General features: G+C 46.7%; 2 protein-coding genes across 3 annotated transcripts in view; one reads left to right on the plus strand and one right to left on the minus strand.

The window, feature by feature from the left end:
• The window catches only part of LIAS (lipoic acid synthetase), a 196097-nt gene that overhangs the window by 100276 nt on the left and 75380 nt on the right, over window positions 1–20441 (minus strand). The window lies entirely within an intron of this gene.
• UGDH (UDP-glucose 6-dehydrogenase) overlaps window positions 1–20441 on the plus strand; it is a 47565-nt gene that overhangs the window by 24489 nt on the left and 2635 nt on the right. The window contains exons 1-11 of one of the 2 annotated variants that reach the window (XM_069744580.1): window positions 588–760; window positions 8890–9058; window positions 13286–13387; window positions 15898–16098; window positions 16441–16638; window positions 16736–16883; window positions 17429–17523; window positions 17987–18117; window positions 19068–19201; window positions 19466–19557; window positions 19741–19851. In XM_069744580.1, the coding sequence (XP_069600681.1) occupies window positions 8897–9058; window positions 13286–13387; window positions 15898–16098; window positions 16441–16638; window positions 16736–16883; window positions 17429–17523; window positions 17987–18117; window positions 19068–19201; window positions 19466–19557; window positions 19741–19851 (1374 nt within the window). In that variant the 5' untranslated portion in view covers window positions 588–760; window positions 8890–8896. Of the gene's footprint in view, window positions 1–587; window positions 761–8889; window positions 9059–13285; window positions 13388–15897; window positions 16099–16440; window positions 16639–16735; window positions 16884–17428; window positions 17524–17986; window positions 18118–19067; window positions 19202–19465; window positions 19558–19740; window positions 19852–20441 lie in introns of those variants that run through there. The other variant, XM_069744581.1, reaches the window with a different exon arrangement.

Here is a 20441-nt window from a genome sequence, read left to right on the forward strand (position 1 = left end):
CGTGCTCTCCGTACACTATGGGGTCGGTACGTGCTGTCCGTACGCTATGGGGTCGGTACGTGCTCTCCGTACACTATGGGGTCGGTACGTGCTCTCCGTACACTATGGGGTCGGTACGTGCTCTCCGTACACTATGAGGTCGGTACGTGCTCTCCGTACACTATGGGGTCGGTACGTGCTCTCCGTACACTATGGGGTCGGTACGTGCTCTCCGTACACTATGAGGTCGGTACGTGCTCTCCGTACACTCTGGGGTCGGTACGTGCTCTCCGTACACTATGGGGTCGGTACGTGCTCTCCATACACTATGGGGTCGGTACGTGCTCTCCGTACGCTATGGGGTCGGTACGTGCTCTCCGTACACTATGGGGTCGGTACGTGCTCTGTCTCCCTGCACTGTTCCCGTCATACAATGCTCTGGGCCCAGGAGCTGCCCAGGGAAGGAGCTGACAGTCCGGCAGCAGCGGCGGCTTAGGCCCGTCCCTCACAGTGTAATGTATGTACGGATATAATATGTGCGCGGTATAAGGGGGCGGAATGTGACATCTACATCCGGAGCCAGAGCCCTCCCCGCCCCCCACAGATCCATCCATCCCCCCATCCCCCATTATCCCGACCCTCCCTCACCATGAGCACTACCCCCGGGCGGCCCGGCACACCCCCTCTCCTCCCCCGTGGGTGGAGCTGCTGCCGGGTATATGGACCTACAGCCCACCCGGCCGTGGTGACACAGTACTGGGCTCCTCACTGCACTCTCCAGGTAAGGCGTTATACCGGGGAAAGTGTGAGGTTATACTGGGGGGAACGGATCTGTGCGCTGTTATACTGGGGGAGCGGATCTGTGCGCTGTTATACTGGGGGGAGCGGATCTGTGTGCTGTTATACTGGGGGGAGCGGATCTGTGCGCTGTTATACTGGGGGGAGCGGATCTGTGCGCTGTTATACTGGGGGGAGCGGATCTGTGCGCTGTTATACTGGGGGGAGCGGATCTGTGCGCTGTTATACTGGGGGGAGCGGATCTGTGCGCTGTTATACTGGGGGGAGCGGATCTGTGCGCTGTTATACTGGGGGGAGCGGATCTGTGCGCTGTTATACTGGGGGGAGCGGATCTGTGCGCTGTTATACTGGGGGAGCCGATCTGTGCGCTGTTATACTGGGGGGAGCGGATCTGTGCGCTGTTATACTGGGGGGAGCGGATCTGTGTGCTGTTATTCTGGGGGAGCCGATCTGTGCGCTGTTATACTGGGGGGAGCGGATCTGTGCGCTGTTATACTGGGGGAGCCGATCTGTGCGCTGTTATACTGGGGGAGCGGATCTGTGCGCTGTTATACTGGGGGGGAGCGGATCTGTGCGCTGTTATACTGGGGGAGCGGATCTGTGCGCTGTTATACTGGGGGAGCGGATCTGTGCGCTGTTATACTGGGGGAGCGGATCTGTGCGCTGTTATACTGGGGGAGCCGATTTGTGCGCTGTTATACTGGGGGGAGCGGATCTGTGCGCTGTTATACTGGGGGGAGCGGATCTGTGTGCTGTTATACTGGGGGGAGCGGATCTGTGCGCTGTTATACTGGGGGGAGCCGATCTGTGCGCTGTTATACTGAGGGGGAGCGGATCTGTGCGCTGTTATACTGGGGGAGCGGATCTGTGCGCTGTTATACTGGGGGGAGCCGATCTGTGCGCTGTTATACTGAGGGGGAGCGGATCTGTGCGCTGTTATACTGGGGGAGCGGATCTGTGCGCTGTTATACTGGGGGGGAGCGGATCTGTGCGCTGTTATACTGGGGGGAGCGGATCTGTGCGCTGTTATACTGGGGGGAGCGGATCTGTGCGCTGTTATACTGGGGGGAGCGGATCTGTGCGCTGTTATACTGGGGGGAGCGGATCTGTGCGCTGTTATACTGGGGGGAGCGGATCTGTGCGCTGTTATACTGGGGGGAGCGGATCTGTGCGCTGTTATACTGGGGGGAGCGGATCTGTGCGCTGTTATACTGGGGGGAGCGGATCTGTGCGCCGTTATACTGGGGGGCAGCGGATCTGTGCGCCGTTATACTGGGGGGAGCGGATCTGTGCGCCGTTATACTGGGGGGAGCGGATCTGTGCGCCGTTATACTGGGGGGAGCGGATCTGTGCGCCGTTATACTGGGGGCAAATGTGCAGTTCTAGGTCACTCGCTGGATATCCGCTGCTGACCCAGCTCCTGGCTGCTGCTGACCCATCCTTTGTAGTCAGTTCTTGCAGATTATCTACATTCATCAGTCTCTGTGTTGCCCCCTGCTGGTTGAGGATTGACCTCTGGTCCTCACGGTCATTGATTTCTGGGTGTATCTCTCCTCATGGACCCAAAGTTTCTGTTTTGTGTAACTCACCACTTGCCCATCACTTTTCCCTTGTGACACATTCTCCATCATCATCATCATCCTCCTCCTCTTTTATTCATCATGACATTGTTATTAGTCAATATTGTGGGTGAGCCCAATACTCTGGACGGAAAGCCTTTTCATCCATGGAGGACGATCACTCATAAATTTGGCGGAGACGACTGCCATGAATAAAGGATCCAAACATCCTCCAAGAGCAAAGTCTCCCACCCATCCTGGAGTAGTTCGGTGATGAACACTGCTTCTTCCAGGATGATGGAAACCATGTCACAGGGCAAAAGTAATAACAAGGTGGCTCAGTGAACAAAACATTGGCATTTTGGGACCATGGTGAGAAAATTCCCCAGATCTCCATCCCAATTGTGGTCCTCTGATCAATCCTTAAATGGCGGTTGGACACACAAACACAGAAATTGTGACGAACTTTAAGCAGGGATTAGACGAAAATGGGTGGTCATTAGTAATGAGTGAAATTGCTGGGATAAGGTGTTATCTGAGCATGCTCCTGTCCTAACCAAGTGTCTTTGGTGTGCTCGAAAAATATGTTCCGAGTCCCCGCAGCTGCATGTCTCCCGGCTGTTAGACTGCCACAACACATGCAGGGATTATCCAACAAAGATGATGTGTTCGAGGACACTGGAATCATTCAGTTAGCACCCGAGCATGCTCATATAACACCTTATTACCGCATGTTCACTCATCACTAGCGGTCGTCAGTCAGGATTTGGCCCAGAAGCGGATATCCAGCTGCCAGGAAGGCGAATGGCAGAAGACTTGAAAAATAAGGGACAATGCTGTAAATATTCAGTGTTTCATAAACGTGATGTATTTGTCAATAAAAGTGTGAACAATTACAATTATCAGAATTTTATATCTTAATAAACAAAACATCTGACTAAAAGAAGCAAAACTTTGTGAAAACCCAAATTAGTGTCAGTCTCAACATTTGTCCAGGGCTGTACATCTGCACTGCAGAGGGGGCATTACATGGCGTATAATATATACACTAAGCAGCATGTCTATATACTAGAGACCCTGTACTGTACATACTGTATACCTTGCTGATCCTGTGCGGTGTATATACTGTATACCTTGCTGATCCTGGGAGGTGTATATACTGTATACCTTGCTGATCCTGTACGGTGTATATACTGTATACCTTGCTGATCCTGTACGGTGTATATACTGTATACCTTGCTGATCCTGTACTGTGTATATACTGTATACCTTGCTGATCCTGTACGGTGTATATACTGTATACCTTGCTGATCCTGTACGGTGTATATACTGTATACCTTGCTGATCCTGTACGGTGTATATACTGTATACCTTGCTGATCCTGTACGGTGTATATACTGTATACCTTGCTGATCCTGTACGGTGTATATACTGTATACCTTGCTGATCCTGTACTGTGTGTGTATATACTGTATACCTTGCTGATCCTGTACGGTGTATATACTGTATACCTTGCTGATCCTGTACGGTGTATATACTGTATACCTTGCTGATCCTGTACGGTGTATATACTGTATACCTTGCTGATCCTGTACGGTGTATATACTGTATACCTTGCTGATCCTGTACTGTGTGTGTATATACTGTATACCTTGCTGATCCTGTACGGTGTATATACTGTATACCTTGCTGATCCTGTACTGTGTGTATATACTGTATACCTTGCTGATCCTGTACGGTGTATATACTGTATACCTTGCTGATCCTGTACGGTGTATATACTGTATACCTTGCTGATCCTGGGAGGTGTATATACTGTATACCTTGCTGATCCTGTACGGTGTATATACTGTATACCTTGCTGATCCTGGGAGGTGTATATACTGTATACCTTGCTGATCCTGTACTGTGTGTATATACTGTATACCTTGCTGATCCTGTACTGTGTGTATATACTGTATACCTTGCTGGTTCTCCTCTTGGCTGCTACATCTGTCTTTGATCTGGAGGCTCCTGTAATCGGATCCATATTTGCTGATCACTCAGGAGATGGGGCCATGGAGGGTCCTTACTGTATGAAACCTGTGATTGTGCCACATGTGCCGCCCCATGGATGATGGGCTGTGGATTACTAATAGCTCAGGGCCCATAGGAACAAATCTACACGTGTGAACTAGAGCAGGAGCTGGCCTGCCACCAACAAGGGGTCATTACAGCAGTCTGGGTATAGGGGAAAAAGCCAAAATCGGGACTGGTTCCAAAAGAAAGTAAAGGTTGAATTTCCTTCCATTCTATATCCCGGAGTTGGGGTCGACCCCTCTGGCGCGGTTTGTCCCTATAATCGGACTAGTAGGAATCCCGTGTGCCGTTCTCACCGCCCCTATAGGGCCCCCATAGAATATTTGCTGCCACTGGTAAATCGCACATTCTCCAGATATTTCTAGTGCCGAATATGTAGAACTACAAGTCAAAGCAAATCTCATGTATTCAGGGGCGTAACTTCAACAGGTGCAGGGGTTGCAATCGCACCCGGGCCCTGGAGCCTAGGGGGCCCTAAAATTCCCTTTGGCCTATAGAAAAAGACTACTGCTATTAAAGATTTACAATATTTGGGGGCCCTGTTGGAGCTTTCACATCGGGGCTCATGAGTTTCACGTTACGCCACTGCAGGTATTACTCGAATAATAAGAAAGCTCATTATGGCCACTGATTATATGAAATGGCTGTGACTTGTAGTTCTACAGATTGCAGTGTGAGCTCACATAAATGTATGGCTTTTCTTCATCATTGTGGTAATTCTCTCCATACCCAGTGATGATTACACTGGACGAGGTCCCACCGCTCTCATGAATGCCCCCTATTCAGTCAGTGGATGAAAGGCTCCATTTACTACCTGCACGGACGAGGTCGCCCGCACGTCGGGGGCTCCTGACAGTACACCACCACTTTATGGCTCCTCCCGCCATCTTAGCAGTGGAGATGATCAATACTAACTATTGTATTTATTATACACGTGTCAGACAATATTACTTTGTAACCCTGTGTTAATTTTGTCATTTCACTTTAAAGTTCTTTGTAGCTTCATCTGGTACTGGGAAAGCAGGGTGGCCATTCTTCACTGCATCTTTTACTAGGAAAGCTGGGTAGCCATTCTTCACTGCATCTTCTACTGGGAAAGCTGGGTAGCCATTCTTCACTGCATCTTCTACTGGGAAAGCTGGGTAGCCATTCTTCACTGCATCTTCTACTGGGAAAGCTGGGTAGCCATTCTTCACTGCATCTTCTACTGGGAAAGCTGGGTAGCCATTCTTCACTGCATCTTCTACTGGGAAAGCTGGGTGGCCACTCTTGGCTCCATCTGCTACTGGGAAAGCTGGGTGACAGCGTACACCAGTATCCTCCACCTTTTATAAGCCACATCCAGACGTCCTTTCTTCGCCTCGGTGACATGTTCCATTAACCATGTAATATATCGGAGCCCTGGTATGAAGACCCCACAGCTGACGTCCTCAGGGTCCTCCTCCTCCTTGTGACGTAGATTTCCTTCTCCTGAACCCACACAGTGATAGAGTGGAGTATGACGTATGTACCAGACGGGGTGAGGGGCCCATTACTAATGGCCAGGGGCGGTGGGCAGCATGGGCCGCGCAGGCCTCCTATAGGCGTCTACCTCTTCATGTAGGAGCTGAGCCTGTGGAGAGAGGTCAGGAGGGCTGGTGCAGGACTAATATCACATCCCTGGTGTAAAGGACATCACTGTGTTCTGTAAGGTGAGAGGAGACTGTTGTCTCCACTATGTGTGCAGATGTAGCAGAGCTGGGGATCCGTACATCCGTGTGACATGTGCTGTTGTCTTTTTCTAGGACCGCACATTGATCCGTACCCACATCTGTGACACTTGGAGCATGTCATATTCTCATCCATTTTGCAGATCAGATTTGACCATTAAAGTGAATCTGTCAGTACAATTGTCCCTCCTAAGCCGTCTATATGGGCGTGTAGGTCATAGGAAACTGAATACAAGGACACCTTCATATCTGCGATCCAATGTCTTATTCCAGAGAAATCCACGTTTTCCTCCATATGTAAATGAGCTGTTAAGATCTATGGGCCGGACACTGATCTCCCCGAGAATCTGCCTCCAGAGAATATTTTACCTACTAGGGGACGTTACCAGTGTGAGACATGTAGATCAGGAGAGCGGACTGTCAGTCATTACATGTCTCACCCTGGTAACGCCTCCTATCATTTACAATAATCTCTGGAGGCAGATTCTCATGTGCTCAGTGTCCGGCCCAGAGATCTTAATAGCTCGTTTACCTATAAGGATAAAAGGATTTCTCTGGAATAAAACATTGGATCGCATCTATCAAGATGTCACTTTATTCAGCTTCCTATGCCCTACACGCCCATATTGACGGCTTAGGATGGACCATCCTGCTGACAGTCCCCTTAAAGTCTGTGGGGATCCATGAAAAATGTATGACACACAGGAGCCAGACTTCTGAAATCTGTTTTTAATGGTTATATTGTTAAGAGTCAATGGATAAAACAAGGTTCAGGCCGTCCATCTGCTTCAGTGAAAGAGATAACATCTGTGAGAAAGAAAAATCGCCCTGTTTCACTTAAGGTACCGTCACACTCAGCAACTTTGCAATGAGAACAACGATCCGTGACGTTGCAGCGTCCTGGATAGCGATCTCGTTGTGTTTGACACGCAGCAGCTATCTGGATCCCGCTGTGACATCGCTGGTCGGAGCTAGAAGGCCAGAACTTTATTTCGTCGTCAGGTCGGCGTGTATCGTCGTGTTTGACAGCAAAAGCAACGATGCCAGCAATGTTTTACATGGAGCTAACAACCAGCGAGAACGATAAGTGAGTCGCCGTTACGTCACTGGATCGCTCCTGCATCGTTCTGGAGCTGCTGTGTTTGACGTCTCTACAGCGACCTAAACAGCGACGCTGCAGCGATCGGCTCATTGTCTATATCGCTGCAGCGTCGCTAAATGTGACGGTACCTTTAGATGTGGGGGCATAGCCTTAGGGCTCACTCTAATGAGCGTTTAACTCAATGTTTTACCGGAGAGAACTCGGATCAGTGTTACACTATGGAGCGGTGCAGAGCGGCAACATTTTTTTTCCCCTACAGTCCCAATTGATCTGTGATAAAATTGTGGCATGCTGCATGGGGCTGTGCATATCTGACCTACGCACCCATTGAAGTCTATGGGTGCGTGTGAAACATTGGACTTCACTCGGATGTCATCCGAGTGCAGTCAGATTACCACAGACACAGGCTATGGCATAATGAAGTTCTCTGTCTCCTCCATACCTGTGATACGACGCTCTCCCATCCGAGAGAATCAAATCTTAGTAAGGTGCCCCCCCCCCCCCCGATCAGAGATCAGACTCCTGTCTCGTGGGAACCTTGCCTGTGTGCCTGGGGGTGTCATAATTTGGGTTTCTTACTGCCTAGAGTGACTATGAGCTGTATCACATGGATACCACAACGGTGACCGTATTTATGATGAAGACTAATTTTGTGCTAAGTCCCTTTCTAATTACTGGGGGTCTGACCACTTTACTGCTGTTTCCCATTATTCTTTTTCTCTGCTCACCCGGATGTGCAGGAAACTGAATCCTGTCCATTGAGTGGGATAGATGTGAGCCGGAGGTGTAATTCCCCCAGTGTCAGACCCAACAGATCTTTTCTTCATGACGTATCATAGGCCAGTTTGACATGTCTTTGATGGGTGGGTCCGCAGAGCTAAGTGCCTGCAGGTTTCTGTGAGACCGATGGCTCAGGAGATTCAGCGGTTGGGCCGGGCATTGAGAGCCGAGCCTTCATGTAGGAACCCACCATTGGCAGTATGACGTTACTTACTAACATGGGAAGGCTCACGTCCTGAGCCATGATGATGAACCCTGTGTGTGGGGGCCTACTGTACCTCCATTATTTTATTCTCGGCATTGGGGTAATAGATTCAAATCCCACCAAGGACAACATCTGCAAGGAGTTTGTATGTTCTTCCCATGTTTGCGTGGGTTCTCCGATTAAATCTCATACTCCAAAAACATACTGATGAGGAATCTAGATTGGGAGCCCCAATGGGGACAGTGATGATGATGATGCGGAATATGATGGTGCGATGTCAGAGCTTCACATCTTCAGGTATATTCTGCATTACCGCCCCATACATATGATGCCACCGGGATTTGGATGTTTCGCCCCTGTTTGTCCTTGTGGTTCATGAATTCCCGTCTGTCATCAATCCACATGTCACAAAAGTTCTGTACAGAGTGCTGCACTTATGTGACATGTTAAATCAACTGTTTCCATCTGATGTCACCAAGAACCGCTAGACTGCACTCCGTGACCCAAGGAGCTGCAGCTGCGACTGGTAAGTATCATCCTGGGGGCGAAATGTACCCATGGGCAAACTGCTGGGGGCGAAACATCCTATAACCGATGCCACCATATTGCCTCTCTATAGCTGGACGGAGCTGGCGCATTACCTTATAATAACCGTGTAATGTTATGATTATTTTTCAGCATCACAATGTTTCAAATTAAGAAGATCTGCTGCATCGGTGCTGGATATGTTGGCGGTCCAACCTGCAGCGTCATCGCTCACATGTGCCCCGATATCAGGGTGACGGTGGTGGACGTAAATGAGGCGCGAATAAATGCCTGGAATTCAGACACCCTCCCTATATATGAGGTAAGGAATCTTCTGTGTATGTGGATTTGTCCCAAGAGCTTGCTCTTCGCTCTAACGTCTGTCAGTAGTGATAAGCGAGGTTGGATAAGGTGTTATCTGAGCATGCTCGTGTCCTAATCGTGCTAGAAAAATATGCTCAAATCTCCGCGGTGGCATGTCTCATGGCTGTTCGACAGCCGCAATACACGCAGTTATTTCATGTTTGTCAGACAATCCCTGAATGTGTTGATGCTGTCGAACAGCGGCACGAGTGTGCTCGGATAATGCCGTATGCCAGCACTCTCGCTCATCACTAGTCTGCGTCCATCTATATCACACAGTCATACATACATCAGAGTATTGTACGTGGCCATGTACACGATGTGCAGGCACGGGTGACATTTCCATGGGTTGGGCTCTGGTCCTATATTTCTTCTATTGTGGTGAAGAATAAATCCGTGGCTGAGTGCGATGTAAAGGTGACACACAGGAGCAAGAACCTAGGCTGATCTCTAAATAACAATTTCTGAATCGATGGCATGATGAATGCTCAGTACTTGTGTGCGGCCATATTGGCCTCGAACTGGATTGATGAGTTTGCAAATACAATACATCAAACCACGATCTTTCTGGGACTTTTCCTTCAAAAAAAGATCCTTTATAGCTTAATTTTTTTCCCTTGCAAGACATTACTGCCATGTGCACACATCGAGTATTTGGTGAGTTTTTTACCTCAGTATTTGGAAGGAAATGGTGATGTGTTTCTATTTTACGTTTCCTCTGATTGTTACTCAACTGCTCTTGCCTTAAGGTACCGTCACATTTAGCGACGCTGCAGCGATCTAGACAACGATGCCGATCACTGCAGCGTCGCTGTGTGGTCGCTGGAGAGCTGCCACACAGACAGCTCTCCAGCGACCAACTATGCGAAGTCCCCTGGTAACCAGGGTAAACATCGGGTTACTAAGCGCAGGGCCGCGCTTAGTAACCCGATGTTTACCCTGGTTACCAGCGTAAACATAAAAAAACAAACAAACACTACATACTTACATTCCGGTGTCTGTCCCCCGGCGCTGTGCTTCTCTGCACTGACTGTGAGCGCCGGCCGGAAAGCAGAGCACAGCGGTGACGTCACCGCAGTCGCTTACACAGTGCAGAGAAGCAGAGCGCCGGGGGACAGACACCGGAATGTAAGTATGTAGTGTTTTTTTTTTTTTTACGTTTACGCTGGTAACCAGGGTAAACATCGGGTTACTAAGCGCGGCCCTGCGCTTAGTAACCCGACGTTTACCCTGGTTACCAGTGAAGATATCGCTGAATCGGCGTCACACACGCCGATTCAGCGGGAGTCCAGTGACAAAATAAAGTTCTGGACTTTCTGCTCCGACCAACGATGGCACAGCAGGATCCTAATCGCTGCTGTGTGTCAAACTGAACGATATCGCTATCCAGGACGCTGCAACGTCACGGATCTGGAAATTATAGGCCAGTAAGTCTAACCTCTATTGTTGGTAAAATATTTGAAGGGTTTCTGAGGGATGTTATTCTGGATTATCTCAATGAGAATAACTGTTTAACTCCATTTCAGCATGGGTTTATGAGAAATCGCTCCTGTCAAACCAATCTAATCAGTTTTTATGAAGAGGTAAGCTATAGGCTGGACCACGGTGAGTCATTGGACGTGGTATATCTCGATTTTTCCAAAGCGTTTGATACCGTGCCGCACAAGAGGTTGGTACACAAAATGAGAATGCTTGGTCTGGGGGAAAATGTGTGTAAATGGGTTAGTAACTGGCTTAGTGATAGAAAGCAGAGGGTGGTTATAAATGGTATAGTCTCTAACTGGGTCGCTGTGACCAGTGGGGTACCGCAGGGGTCGGTATTGGGACCTGTTCTCTTCAACATATTCATTAATGATCTGGTAGAAGGTTTACACAGTAAAATATCGATATTTGCAGATGATACAAAACTATGTAAAGCAGTTAATACAAGAGAAGATAGTATTCTGCTACAGATGGATCTGGATAAGTTGGAAACTTGGGCTGAAAGGTGGCAGATGAGGTTTAACAATGATAAATGTAAGGTTATACACATGGGAAGAAGGAATCAATATCACCATTACACACTGAACGGGAAACCACTGGGTAAATCTGACAGGGAGAAGGACTTGGGGATCCTAGTTAATGATAAACTTACCTGGAGCAGCCAGTGCCAGGCAGCAGCTGCCAAGGCAAACAGGATCATGGGGTGCATTTAAAAGAGGTCTGGATACACATGATGAGAGCATTATACTGCCTCTGTACAAATCCCACATGGAGTACTGTGTCCAGTTCTGGGCACCGGTGCTCAGGAAGGATATAATGGAACTAGAGAGAGTACAAAGGAGGGCAACAAAATTAATAAAGGGGATGGGAGAACTACAATACCCAGATAGATTAGCGAAATTAGGATTATTTAGTCTAGAAAAAAGACGACTGAGGGGCGATCTAATAACCATGTATAAGTATATAAGGGGACAATACAAATATCTCGCTGAGGATCTGTTTATACCAAGGAAGGTGACGGGCACAAGGGGGCATTCATTGCGTCTGGAGGAGAGAAGGTTTTTCCACCAACATAGAAGAGGATTCTTTACTGTTAGGGCAGTGAGAATCTGGAATTGCTTGCCTGAGGAGGTGGTGATGGCGAACTCAGTCGAGGGGTTCAAGAGAGGCCTGGATGTCTTCCTGGAGCAGAACAATATTGTATCATACAATTATTAGGTTCTGTTGAAGGACGTAGATCTGGGGATTTATTATGATGGAATATAGGCTGAACTGGATGGACAAATGTCTTTTTTCGGCCTTACTAACTATGTTACTATGTTATCGTTGTTAAGTTGGTCAGTGTGAAGGTACCTCTACAAATACTGAGGTAAAAAACTCACCAAATACTGAACATGTGAATGGGGCCTAAACTGGCTGTGAGATGGCTGTCTGCCAAATCGACCATCTCTCACTCCTTCCCCAACACCCATGATCACTTGACTCTGCTGAGTGTTCATGTGTTGTGAATACGGAGAGCAGACATGGCGGCTGCCGGACTCCTTATCTCCCCTGAAAACAAAGTAATCGTTAATGAAACTGCAACTACCCAAAACATCTCTCCCCCAACATCATCTACCTCAACGTCCCCCGCGTTGAGAGACCCCTTATGCTCTGACAGTATTCTCACTGCTTTACATGAAACCTCTAAGGGTATGTGCACACGTTCCGGATTATTTGCGGATTTTTCGCGTTTTTTGCTCGTTTTTTCAGTGGCAAAAACGCTTAAACGCATGCATTAAGCATCCCATCATTTTGAATGGTTTCTGCAATTTTTGTCCACATATTGCATTTTTTTTCCGCAAAAAAAAAAAACGCATGCAGAAAAATATGCAGCATGTAAATTAATTTTGTGGATTTTAAGCGGATTTCCTACTATATTATTACATTGGGAACCTCTGGGAAAAAAAAACACGAAAAATCCGCACTAAAAACGTGTGCAGAATTCCTGCGGAAAACCTCACGATTTTCGCAGGAAATTTCTGCATACTTTCTGGACATGTGCACATAGCCTAAAAAAAAAAAAGCCTCTTATTGATAGATGATTGATGATGTTTGGCTGTAGGTATGTGCCTTGACAGACGTCACAAAATCTAGAAAATGCAGCTCTTTTCTGTGTGTGACTAGTAATTGTGCGACAAGAAGGTGATCACATCCTCTGTGCCTCCGACAAGGAGATTTCTGCAGAAAATGTCCTGAGGATTCCAGCTGAGATCTCCAGAGTGCCAGCTCAGCACAGGAAGTGCGGCACGTCTGCCCCTAGGGGTCAGCACAAGAACTACACCTAGTAAAGCAGAGCAGTCCCAGCACTGGTTATGCTGGAACTTACACAAGGATCTCCATCTATGGTGCAGTAATAAATCTAACCATCTACCTAAATTAAATCCTGCAGCGTAGGACAAAAGCAGTGACATAAAATTGATGACCTTTGTGTTTCCGGTGGGATCGGTTGTGACATCTTCCTGCAGTGGAAAGAAGATTGTAGCATTTTTCTGTCCGGCTTTGGATGCCGGAGCTCAAGGTGAAGAACACCCAGCTGGACACGTGAAGCCGGCATTGTGCTTTCATCTTCATGAGATCCCTTCTGAGTTCTCCCCGGGTCGTGGGTCTGGCTGTGCTGACTCTTTGTGGGGACCATTATTATAATATTTTTTTTTTCTTGCAGCCTGGACTGAAAGAAGTTGTTGAATCCTGCCGAGGAAAAAACCTGTTTTACTCTACTGACATTGATGCAGCCATACAAGAGGCTGACCTTGTGTTCATTTCTGTAAGTTATTTATTTTTATAGGTTCTCATTTTGTTAAATGGATAAAATTACCTGTATAAAAAGAAGCGATATTGCAATTTACTGTTTATTTAAAATCCTCTCAGCTCTCAAGAATGGAAGTATTTATTTCTTCTATAGTTCACTGTTCGCTGCCTAGGTTATCAGCCACCTCTGCAGTCTTATCAGGAGTGTCCGGTTTCTTAGGCCAGAAGTGTGTGCTTGCTAGCTGTTGGCTATATAGCTTGCGGCTGCTGCTCTGAAGCTGGCAGATCACTGGATCAGCAATGATCCTGCACTTCTCCAATGCCGCAGAGGTAACGCTTGCTCTGTTTGTACCGTGATAGAACGAACAGTTCGGATCAGTGACACGACGCGATTAGTCCGAACCGTCAATCATGGCCACTAGCATGGAGTGCTCAGCTTTTATATTCAGGAGCACAGCGCTCCTCTGCCTCTCTGCCTCCTGCTTGCCTAAAGGCAGTGTGCTCCTGAAGATGGAAGGTGATCACACCCAGTAAGTGGCATACATCAGTCTTCTGTTGACGCTAAATGACGGGAGTGTACACCTCCTTTTGTCCACAGAGCCTTAAATAAGGGTGCCGACACTTTGCTATATACCAGTCCTGTGTTTTGGGTGGGGGGGGGTGTTTTATTTTTAGTTCTGTCTCTGGTTATAGAGGTTTTGGGTAAGGATTGAGAAGCCACACTTGTAAGTAGCTGTAAAGTCACCCCTGTCCATTGTAGGGCTTCAAGTAGTCTGGTAGCGGTTTGGGTACACAATGGCACTTTGTTCCAGTGTCATACTGTCTTAGGTTTGTTTATTTGTCATAAACCATTAATAGAGGTCAGCAATAATGAATACACTGCAGCCCCCACACACTAGACACACTTGAGCGACTTCAGCTGCCCTTTGTAAGACCTGCAAAACTCTGATTGGAGGTAAGGGAGCCAAATTTCCCACCCAGACTCATTCGGTTGCTCCTAAATCCCTCTCCTAAATCCCGGACCCAAAATGCAGTCCCAATAAAAACATTCTCAACAACCTACCATTGTTGGAACCTTTAATTCTGATACTTGCATCACCGAAGCTAGCCACCTTGGTGACACATACCTTCCATTCAGGACTTTCCTTCGTGCTCCTTTACACGATATACAGTCATGGCCACAAGTATTTCCACCCTTGAAATTGTTCCAGAAAATGAAGCTTTTCTCCCAGAAGATTATTTCAGTTACATAGAGACATAAAAAAAGCTAGACTACAGTTTGCCAAACTCCATCTAGGAAAGCGTCTTGTGGATAAATGAGACCAAAATAGAGCTTTTTGCTAAAGAAAATTATTCTGTTCACAGATAATGAGAGAAGAACACAGTACCTACAGTCAAATATGGTGGAGGTTCAAAGAACTTTTGGGGTTGTTTTGCTGCCTTTGGCATAGGGTGCCCAATGACTGTGTGCATTAATTCTAAAGATTACCAAAGTATTTTGGGTCGCAATGTTGTGTCCGATGTCAGAAAGCTGGGTTTGTGTCCTTCCAGAAGGACGTTGACCGCCAAACATGCTTAAAGAAGCACCCAGAAATGGATGGACACAAACTGGAGAGTTATGAAGTGGCCAGCAATGAGTCTGGATCTAAATCCCATTGAACACCTGTGGAGAGAACTTGAAATTGCTGATGGGAGAAGGCGCCCTCAAATATGAGAGACCTGGAGCAGTTAGCAAAAGACGAGTGGTCCAAAATTCCAGCTGAGGTGTAAGAAGCTTGTTAATGGTTATAGGAAGAGATTGATTGCAGTTATTTATTCCAAAGGATGTGCAACCTAATATTAAGTTGAGTGCCAACAATTGTGTCTGGCCCATTTTAGGGGTTTGCCTTTTTTTCTGTGTTATTCCATTACACACAAAGGAAATTTAACATCTAACTGCAATTATTTTCTGGGAGAAATACTTCATTCTCTGAAACAATTTCAAGCATGCCAACTTTTTGGGCCTTGACTGTATATCTATCCATATGTCACTACCCGTATAACCCGCCTGCTGCCCTTTCATCCAGTTCCAACATGTTAACCAGTTACATATTGTAAAGGATTGTTTGAAGTTGTCCGGTCAGGCTAATGGGATAAGGGTTATCCGTGGTGCATGCTAGTCATGAGCTTCCCAGAAGATAGGATTACGGAGCCTCACGATGCCCCTGTCCATAATACACCGTAAGCATCATCAGCCATTTGTGCCTATTGGTTTTGCAGCACTTGATAAAGTCGAGGGCATCCGAGAGAAGTGATCCTTTTGACGGCTGTGTATTTCTAGTTGCCCTTTAGCTATAACTCCAGACACCTTTTGAGTATAGATAATAAGCAGGTTATATAACATGTATGCAACACGAAAAATGCAGTCAGTCATGTTTCTGTGCAATTTGCTGACTCCAGGCTTTTTTTTTTTTTTTTTTTTTTACATTTTAGAAGAATTAAGTATTTATTAATTTTAACTTTTTTTTTTTTTTTCCTTCTGGGCAGGTTAACACCCCAACAAAAACCTATGGTATGGGAAAAGGCCGAGCTGCAGATCTCAAGTACATTGAAGCTTGTGCCCGAAGGATTGTTCAGAACTCCAATGGGTACAAAATTGTGACGGAAAAGAGCACGGTGCCCGTGAGAGCTGCCGAGAGCATTCGTCGGATCTTTGATGCCAACACAAAACCCAATCTCAACCTTCAGGTATTTAGAGTTCACCAAAAGGAGTTTTTAAAAATATTTGCAAGATTCTAGAATAGTGCAAGTTCCTCGCAGGAGCGTGCATCTAAATGAGTGCTCAGCAATGACTTGTATCAGTGGTCAAAGGGAGGTAAAAAGATTTAGGAAATCTCTGATCCTTCGCTTTACTTTGGGAGGAGCTCGTATATATTAGATCACCGATGGATCCCATGTATGTGCAGTAGGAGTTATGGCTACAGGTTCAGGGTTTGCAATAGATAACAATATTTATACAAATGGTGGCAATTGTCCACCTAGCCTTTTACATTTCACATGTACTAATGGTTTGATCGTCTTTCCTCCAAGGTGCTGTCTAATCCAGAGTTCCTTGCGGAAGGAACGGCCATCAAGGATCTTAAAAACCCTGACCGTGTCCTGATTGGGGGAGATGAAACCCCCGAAGGACAGAGAGCGGTGCGCGCCCTGTGTGCGGTTTATGAAAACTGGGTCCCTTCGGAGAAGATTATCACCACCAACACTTGGTCCTCTGAGCTTTCCAAATTGGTGAGGGCGCATATTTTTCTGGTATTTACACAGGAGCATCATAACTCGTTGACTTGTGTTCCGTCGTGTTCATAGTGTGGTTTTCACCTCCTTTTAGGCTGCTAATGCGTTCCTTGCCCAGAGGATCAGCAGTATTAACTCGATCAGTGCCTTGTGTGAAGCGACTGGCGCAGATGTAGAAGAAGTGGCCAGGGCTATTGGGATGGACCAAAGAATTGGAAATAAATTCCTTAAAGCCAGTGTTGGTAAGAATGGCCCTAATAAATATGTATGCATTGTGTTAGTGGGTCTGTACCATAGATGGTTCCTGCTAGGTAACTATGATCGTACTGTAGAATTGGGGGAAGGTGAAGCCTAGAGTGTAGATACACCCCATGCAGTAAATAATAGAATTGGGGTCCCTCGTAAGGATTCCTCCAGTTATAGAAAACTACACCTGCATCACACAGGCTGGTGGTGTCCTTACACCTGCCCATCCCGGCTGACAACGCCCGTCATTTGTTTTGCATGTATCTGATCAATGGACGGCCTATTCAGAACATTTGTCATATGTGCTGGGGGTGGTGGGGGGGTAAGAAAGTAGTTTTATTATCCAACCAGATAAATTGAAGTCCAGTTCCAGTTGCCAAGTAATCGCTCCCAACAATAGCAAAGTTCTATATTTCCAATGCCAGAAATGTTGGTAAGGGTATAGATCACTATGATCATCTATGTACAATATGATCAGTGTATTTGATGATGACTTTTTCATGTTATATCTCCTGCATATAATATTTTTCTGTTTTTGTAGGTTTTGGTGGTAGCTGCTTCCAGAAAGATGTACTTAACTTAGTTTATTTGTGTGAAGTTTTAAATCTGCACGAAGTTGCAAAATACTGGCAGCAGGTAGGTTTCCCACCGGGTGTCATGCCAGCGGCTTATATTTCTGGTTTCCGTGAGTTGGTGGCATGTGAGATATTGTTAGTACGGCACGAATACGTTGTACAGGCTCCGGACACAGGAGAGGTGCTGGGTTGGGGGCTGGCCGTGTCAGTTGCCCACTTGTCTTGAGTCCCAGGTAATCTAATATTCTGACTTGGTCGTGCACGTAAGATGCTTGACAATTCTTCTAGTTCCTTGGGATATAATGTTAGCGGCCAGTGCACATAATCTGAGGGAGCATCTGCTGCCATATTTTGACATTAAGATGATGGGATTGAGGTTGGTTTCAGGACATTCGTGTGGTTATAGACTTCCGAGATCACATGTATCCAGCTATGGATGTGCTGTCATCTTGAAGTCCATGATGGACACAAGATTTGTGAAGGTATTCACACCACGACCTGCTCGACCGCTCTTCTTATTCCAGGTGATTGACATGAATGACTACCAGAGGCGGAGGTTTACCTCTAGGATCATCGATTGTCTCTTCAACACCGTGACTGACAAAAAAATTGCAGTGTTAGGATTTGCCTTCAAAAAGGACACTGGTGACACAAGGTAGGTGACCTCCAGAGATGCCTGACACCAAAGCACGAAGAGAGATTTATGACCGCTGGGCCTGAGAAAAGAATTCGGTGTACTAAATGTTCAGTTCCCATAATGAGTTTTTGGTGCGTATTTTTGTTGCCCCAAATCATTGTTTAAGCAGTTTCAGCATATTAGATGGATGTAGAGAAATCGCACGGCCACCGCAGGGTGAGATCCGCAGCAGGTCAGTCTCTCTTGCAGAAAATCTTCAACATCAAAAATGCTCCAAATATTCATTGGGAGAAGTTTACACTGGCTGATTGCAGCCATTAAATGACCACCAGTTGGCGATCCAGAAGGTGCTTGTTATATAACAAGCATTTTTGTTTCTTTGTCTGGTGATTGGCAGCTTCTTTAGAAAGGCAAATAAATGGGGCACAATAATTACTCGTTCCCGATAATTGGCCAGTGCAGATCCACCATTACTCCATAACGTGCCATTCTGACCCCTGCTGGTAGCCTTGTGACCTTGTGCTGCCGTTACAGTACAGCTGTCTGTGCTGTTCCATATTGGTTTATAAGGTCCTTTGCATACCAGCAGGTTTTGCTGTGTGAGATGTGGAACATTGAGTATGTAAGGAGAGGAAGAGGACTAGAACCCCAGCACCAATATCGGAAGTGGCAATCCTAAAAGTCAATATCGACCCTTTAATGAGCCTCTCCACATGACATGGATAAAAGCCAATCCAGAATCTCAATTTGCAGACACATGTTTTGGGATGTTGCCTCTCTTCAGTGCAAAGTATGAGATCAGATTTGGCTATATGACTGGGGACTATGGAGTAACGTTCCTCCATGTGGAGAGTGACAAGCCAGGCCTGGCAGTTCTTGCAGTGAATGGAGACCTTTATGTGGCTGCTCATGTAGATGTATTAGTTGTGATGGAAATTCACCAAAACTGTTGCGTTACTTTTCCTCAGAGAATCCTCCAGCATCTACATCTGCAAGTACCTTATGGATGAAGGGGCCAAGCTGCACATATTCGATCCCAAAGTACCAAGGGAACAAATCGTCATGGACTTATCCCAGCCTGGAGTGACTGCTGACGACAGAGGTACGTGACGTGGGGCTGCTGGAGAAATGGGCGACCTTAGCCGCCAACCATTGCACTGTTTGCTGGCTATTCTCACTTATTGGCGGGCTTTGTTCCTCCCAGATTAGTCATTTGCCCCTTTCTGACCTCATTACCAGATTAGATCACTATTACTTGGGGCGAAGTTGGACAGGATTATTCCAGATTGTTGTAATATTTTGTACATTTTTTTTTTTTCATGGACTCCTCTAATGAGGTTGTTATATGTACCCATTCCCCCCTCAGTGGAGAAGCTGGTCCATATCTCCCCGGATCCATACGAGGCCTGTGAGGGAGCTCACGCCATAGTGATCTGCACAGAGTGGGACATGTTTAAGGTGAGCAAAGAAATGCCGATCCCTTCCCTTTTCTTTCCTGATCCTTCTGTGCTGGGAGCACTGGTTTGTACCGTTACATTGGCCCGGACGCTCTGCATTTGTATCTATATGTTGACCTGTCCTCCGTGTTGAGGATGTCCTGATCTGTAGTGAAGGCTGACCTCCATGTTTCTGTTGTGGTAGGAACTGGATTTCCAACGCATCCATTCCAAGATGTTAAAGCCAGCGTTCATATTCGATGGCCGCCGGGTCCTGGACGACCTTCATGGGGAGCTGCAGAACATTGGCTTTCAGGTATATCCGTGTGAACGTTGTTCCCGTGACGGCTATTTATTCTGCAGTAAATAACAACAATTCTTTCCTGATGAAATTCTGCCAAACCCGCTGACTTTTGGTTGGGACTGGCCAACCAGCTGGTGTGAATGGGGGCCTCCTGACTGTCCCCCGACAGACCACCTCAGGGGAGAGCAGGATCGGCCATTGCAATCCCAAAGGGGAGATAATCCGCTGCTAGAGGAATCTGGGAGCGACTTTTCCTCTCTTCCTATTGGAAACGGATGGAGCGCTCCTATATATGGAGGATCTGCTGTCAGATATCATCTGATGTGTATGGCCGGCTTTATGTCCTAAGTAAGGGAATGACTGTCAGCAGGCTGCAATAAAGCCTACAAAGAGGCCATCAGGGACATGTACCCCTGCCGGATTGCCACAGTATAAGTTATATGTGAATTTTGCTGGAAATTTTCCACATTTTTACTTTTATCTTATTGACTTGTTAGAGATTTCAAAATTCACTTTGACAATTCTTGTAGCACTACAGTCCGGTCACTAGAGGTAATGGCTGCCGTGTAATACTAGGAAAGACCCGGACTGCAGAGCTGGGG

Source organism: Ranitomeya imitator, chromosome 1 (genome assembly GCF_032444005.1).
Source record: "Ranitomeya imitator isolate aRanImi1 chromosome 1, aRanImi1.pri, whole genome shotgun sequence".
NCBI classification, from domain to species: domain Eukaryota; kingdom Metazoa; phylum Chordata; class Amphibia; order Anura; family Dendrobatidae; genus Ranitomeya; species Ranitomeya imitator.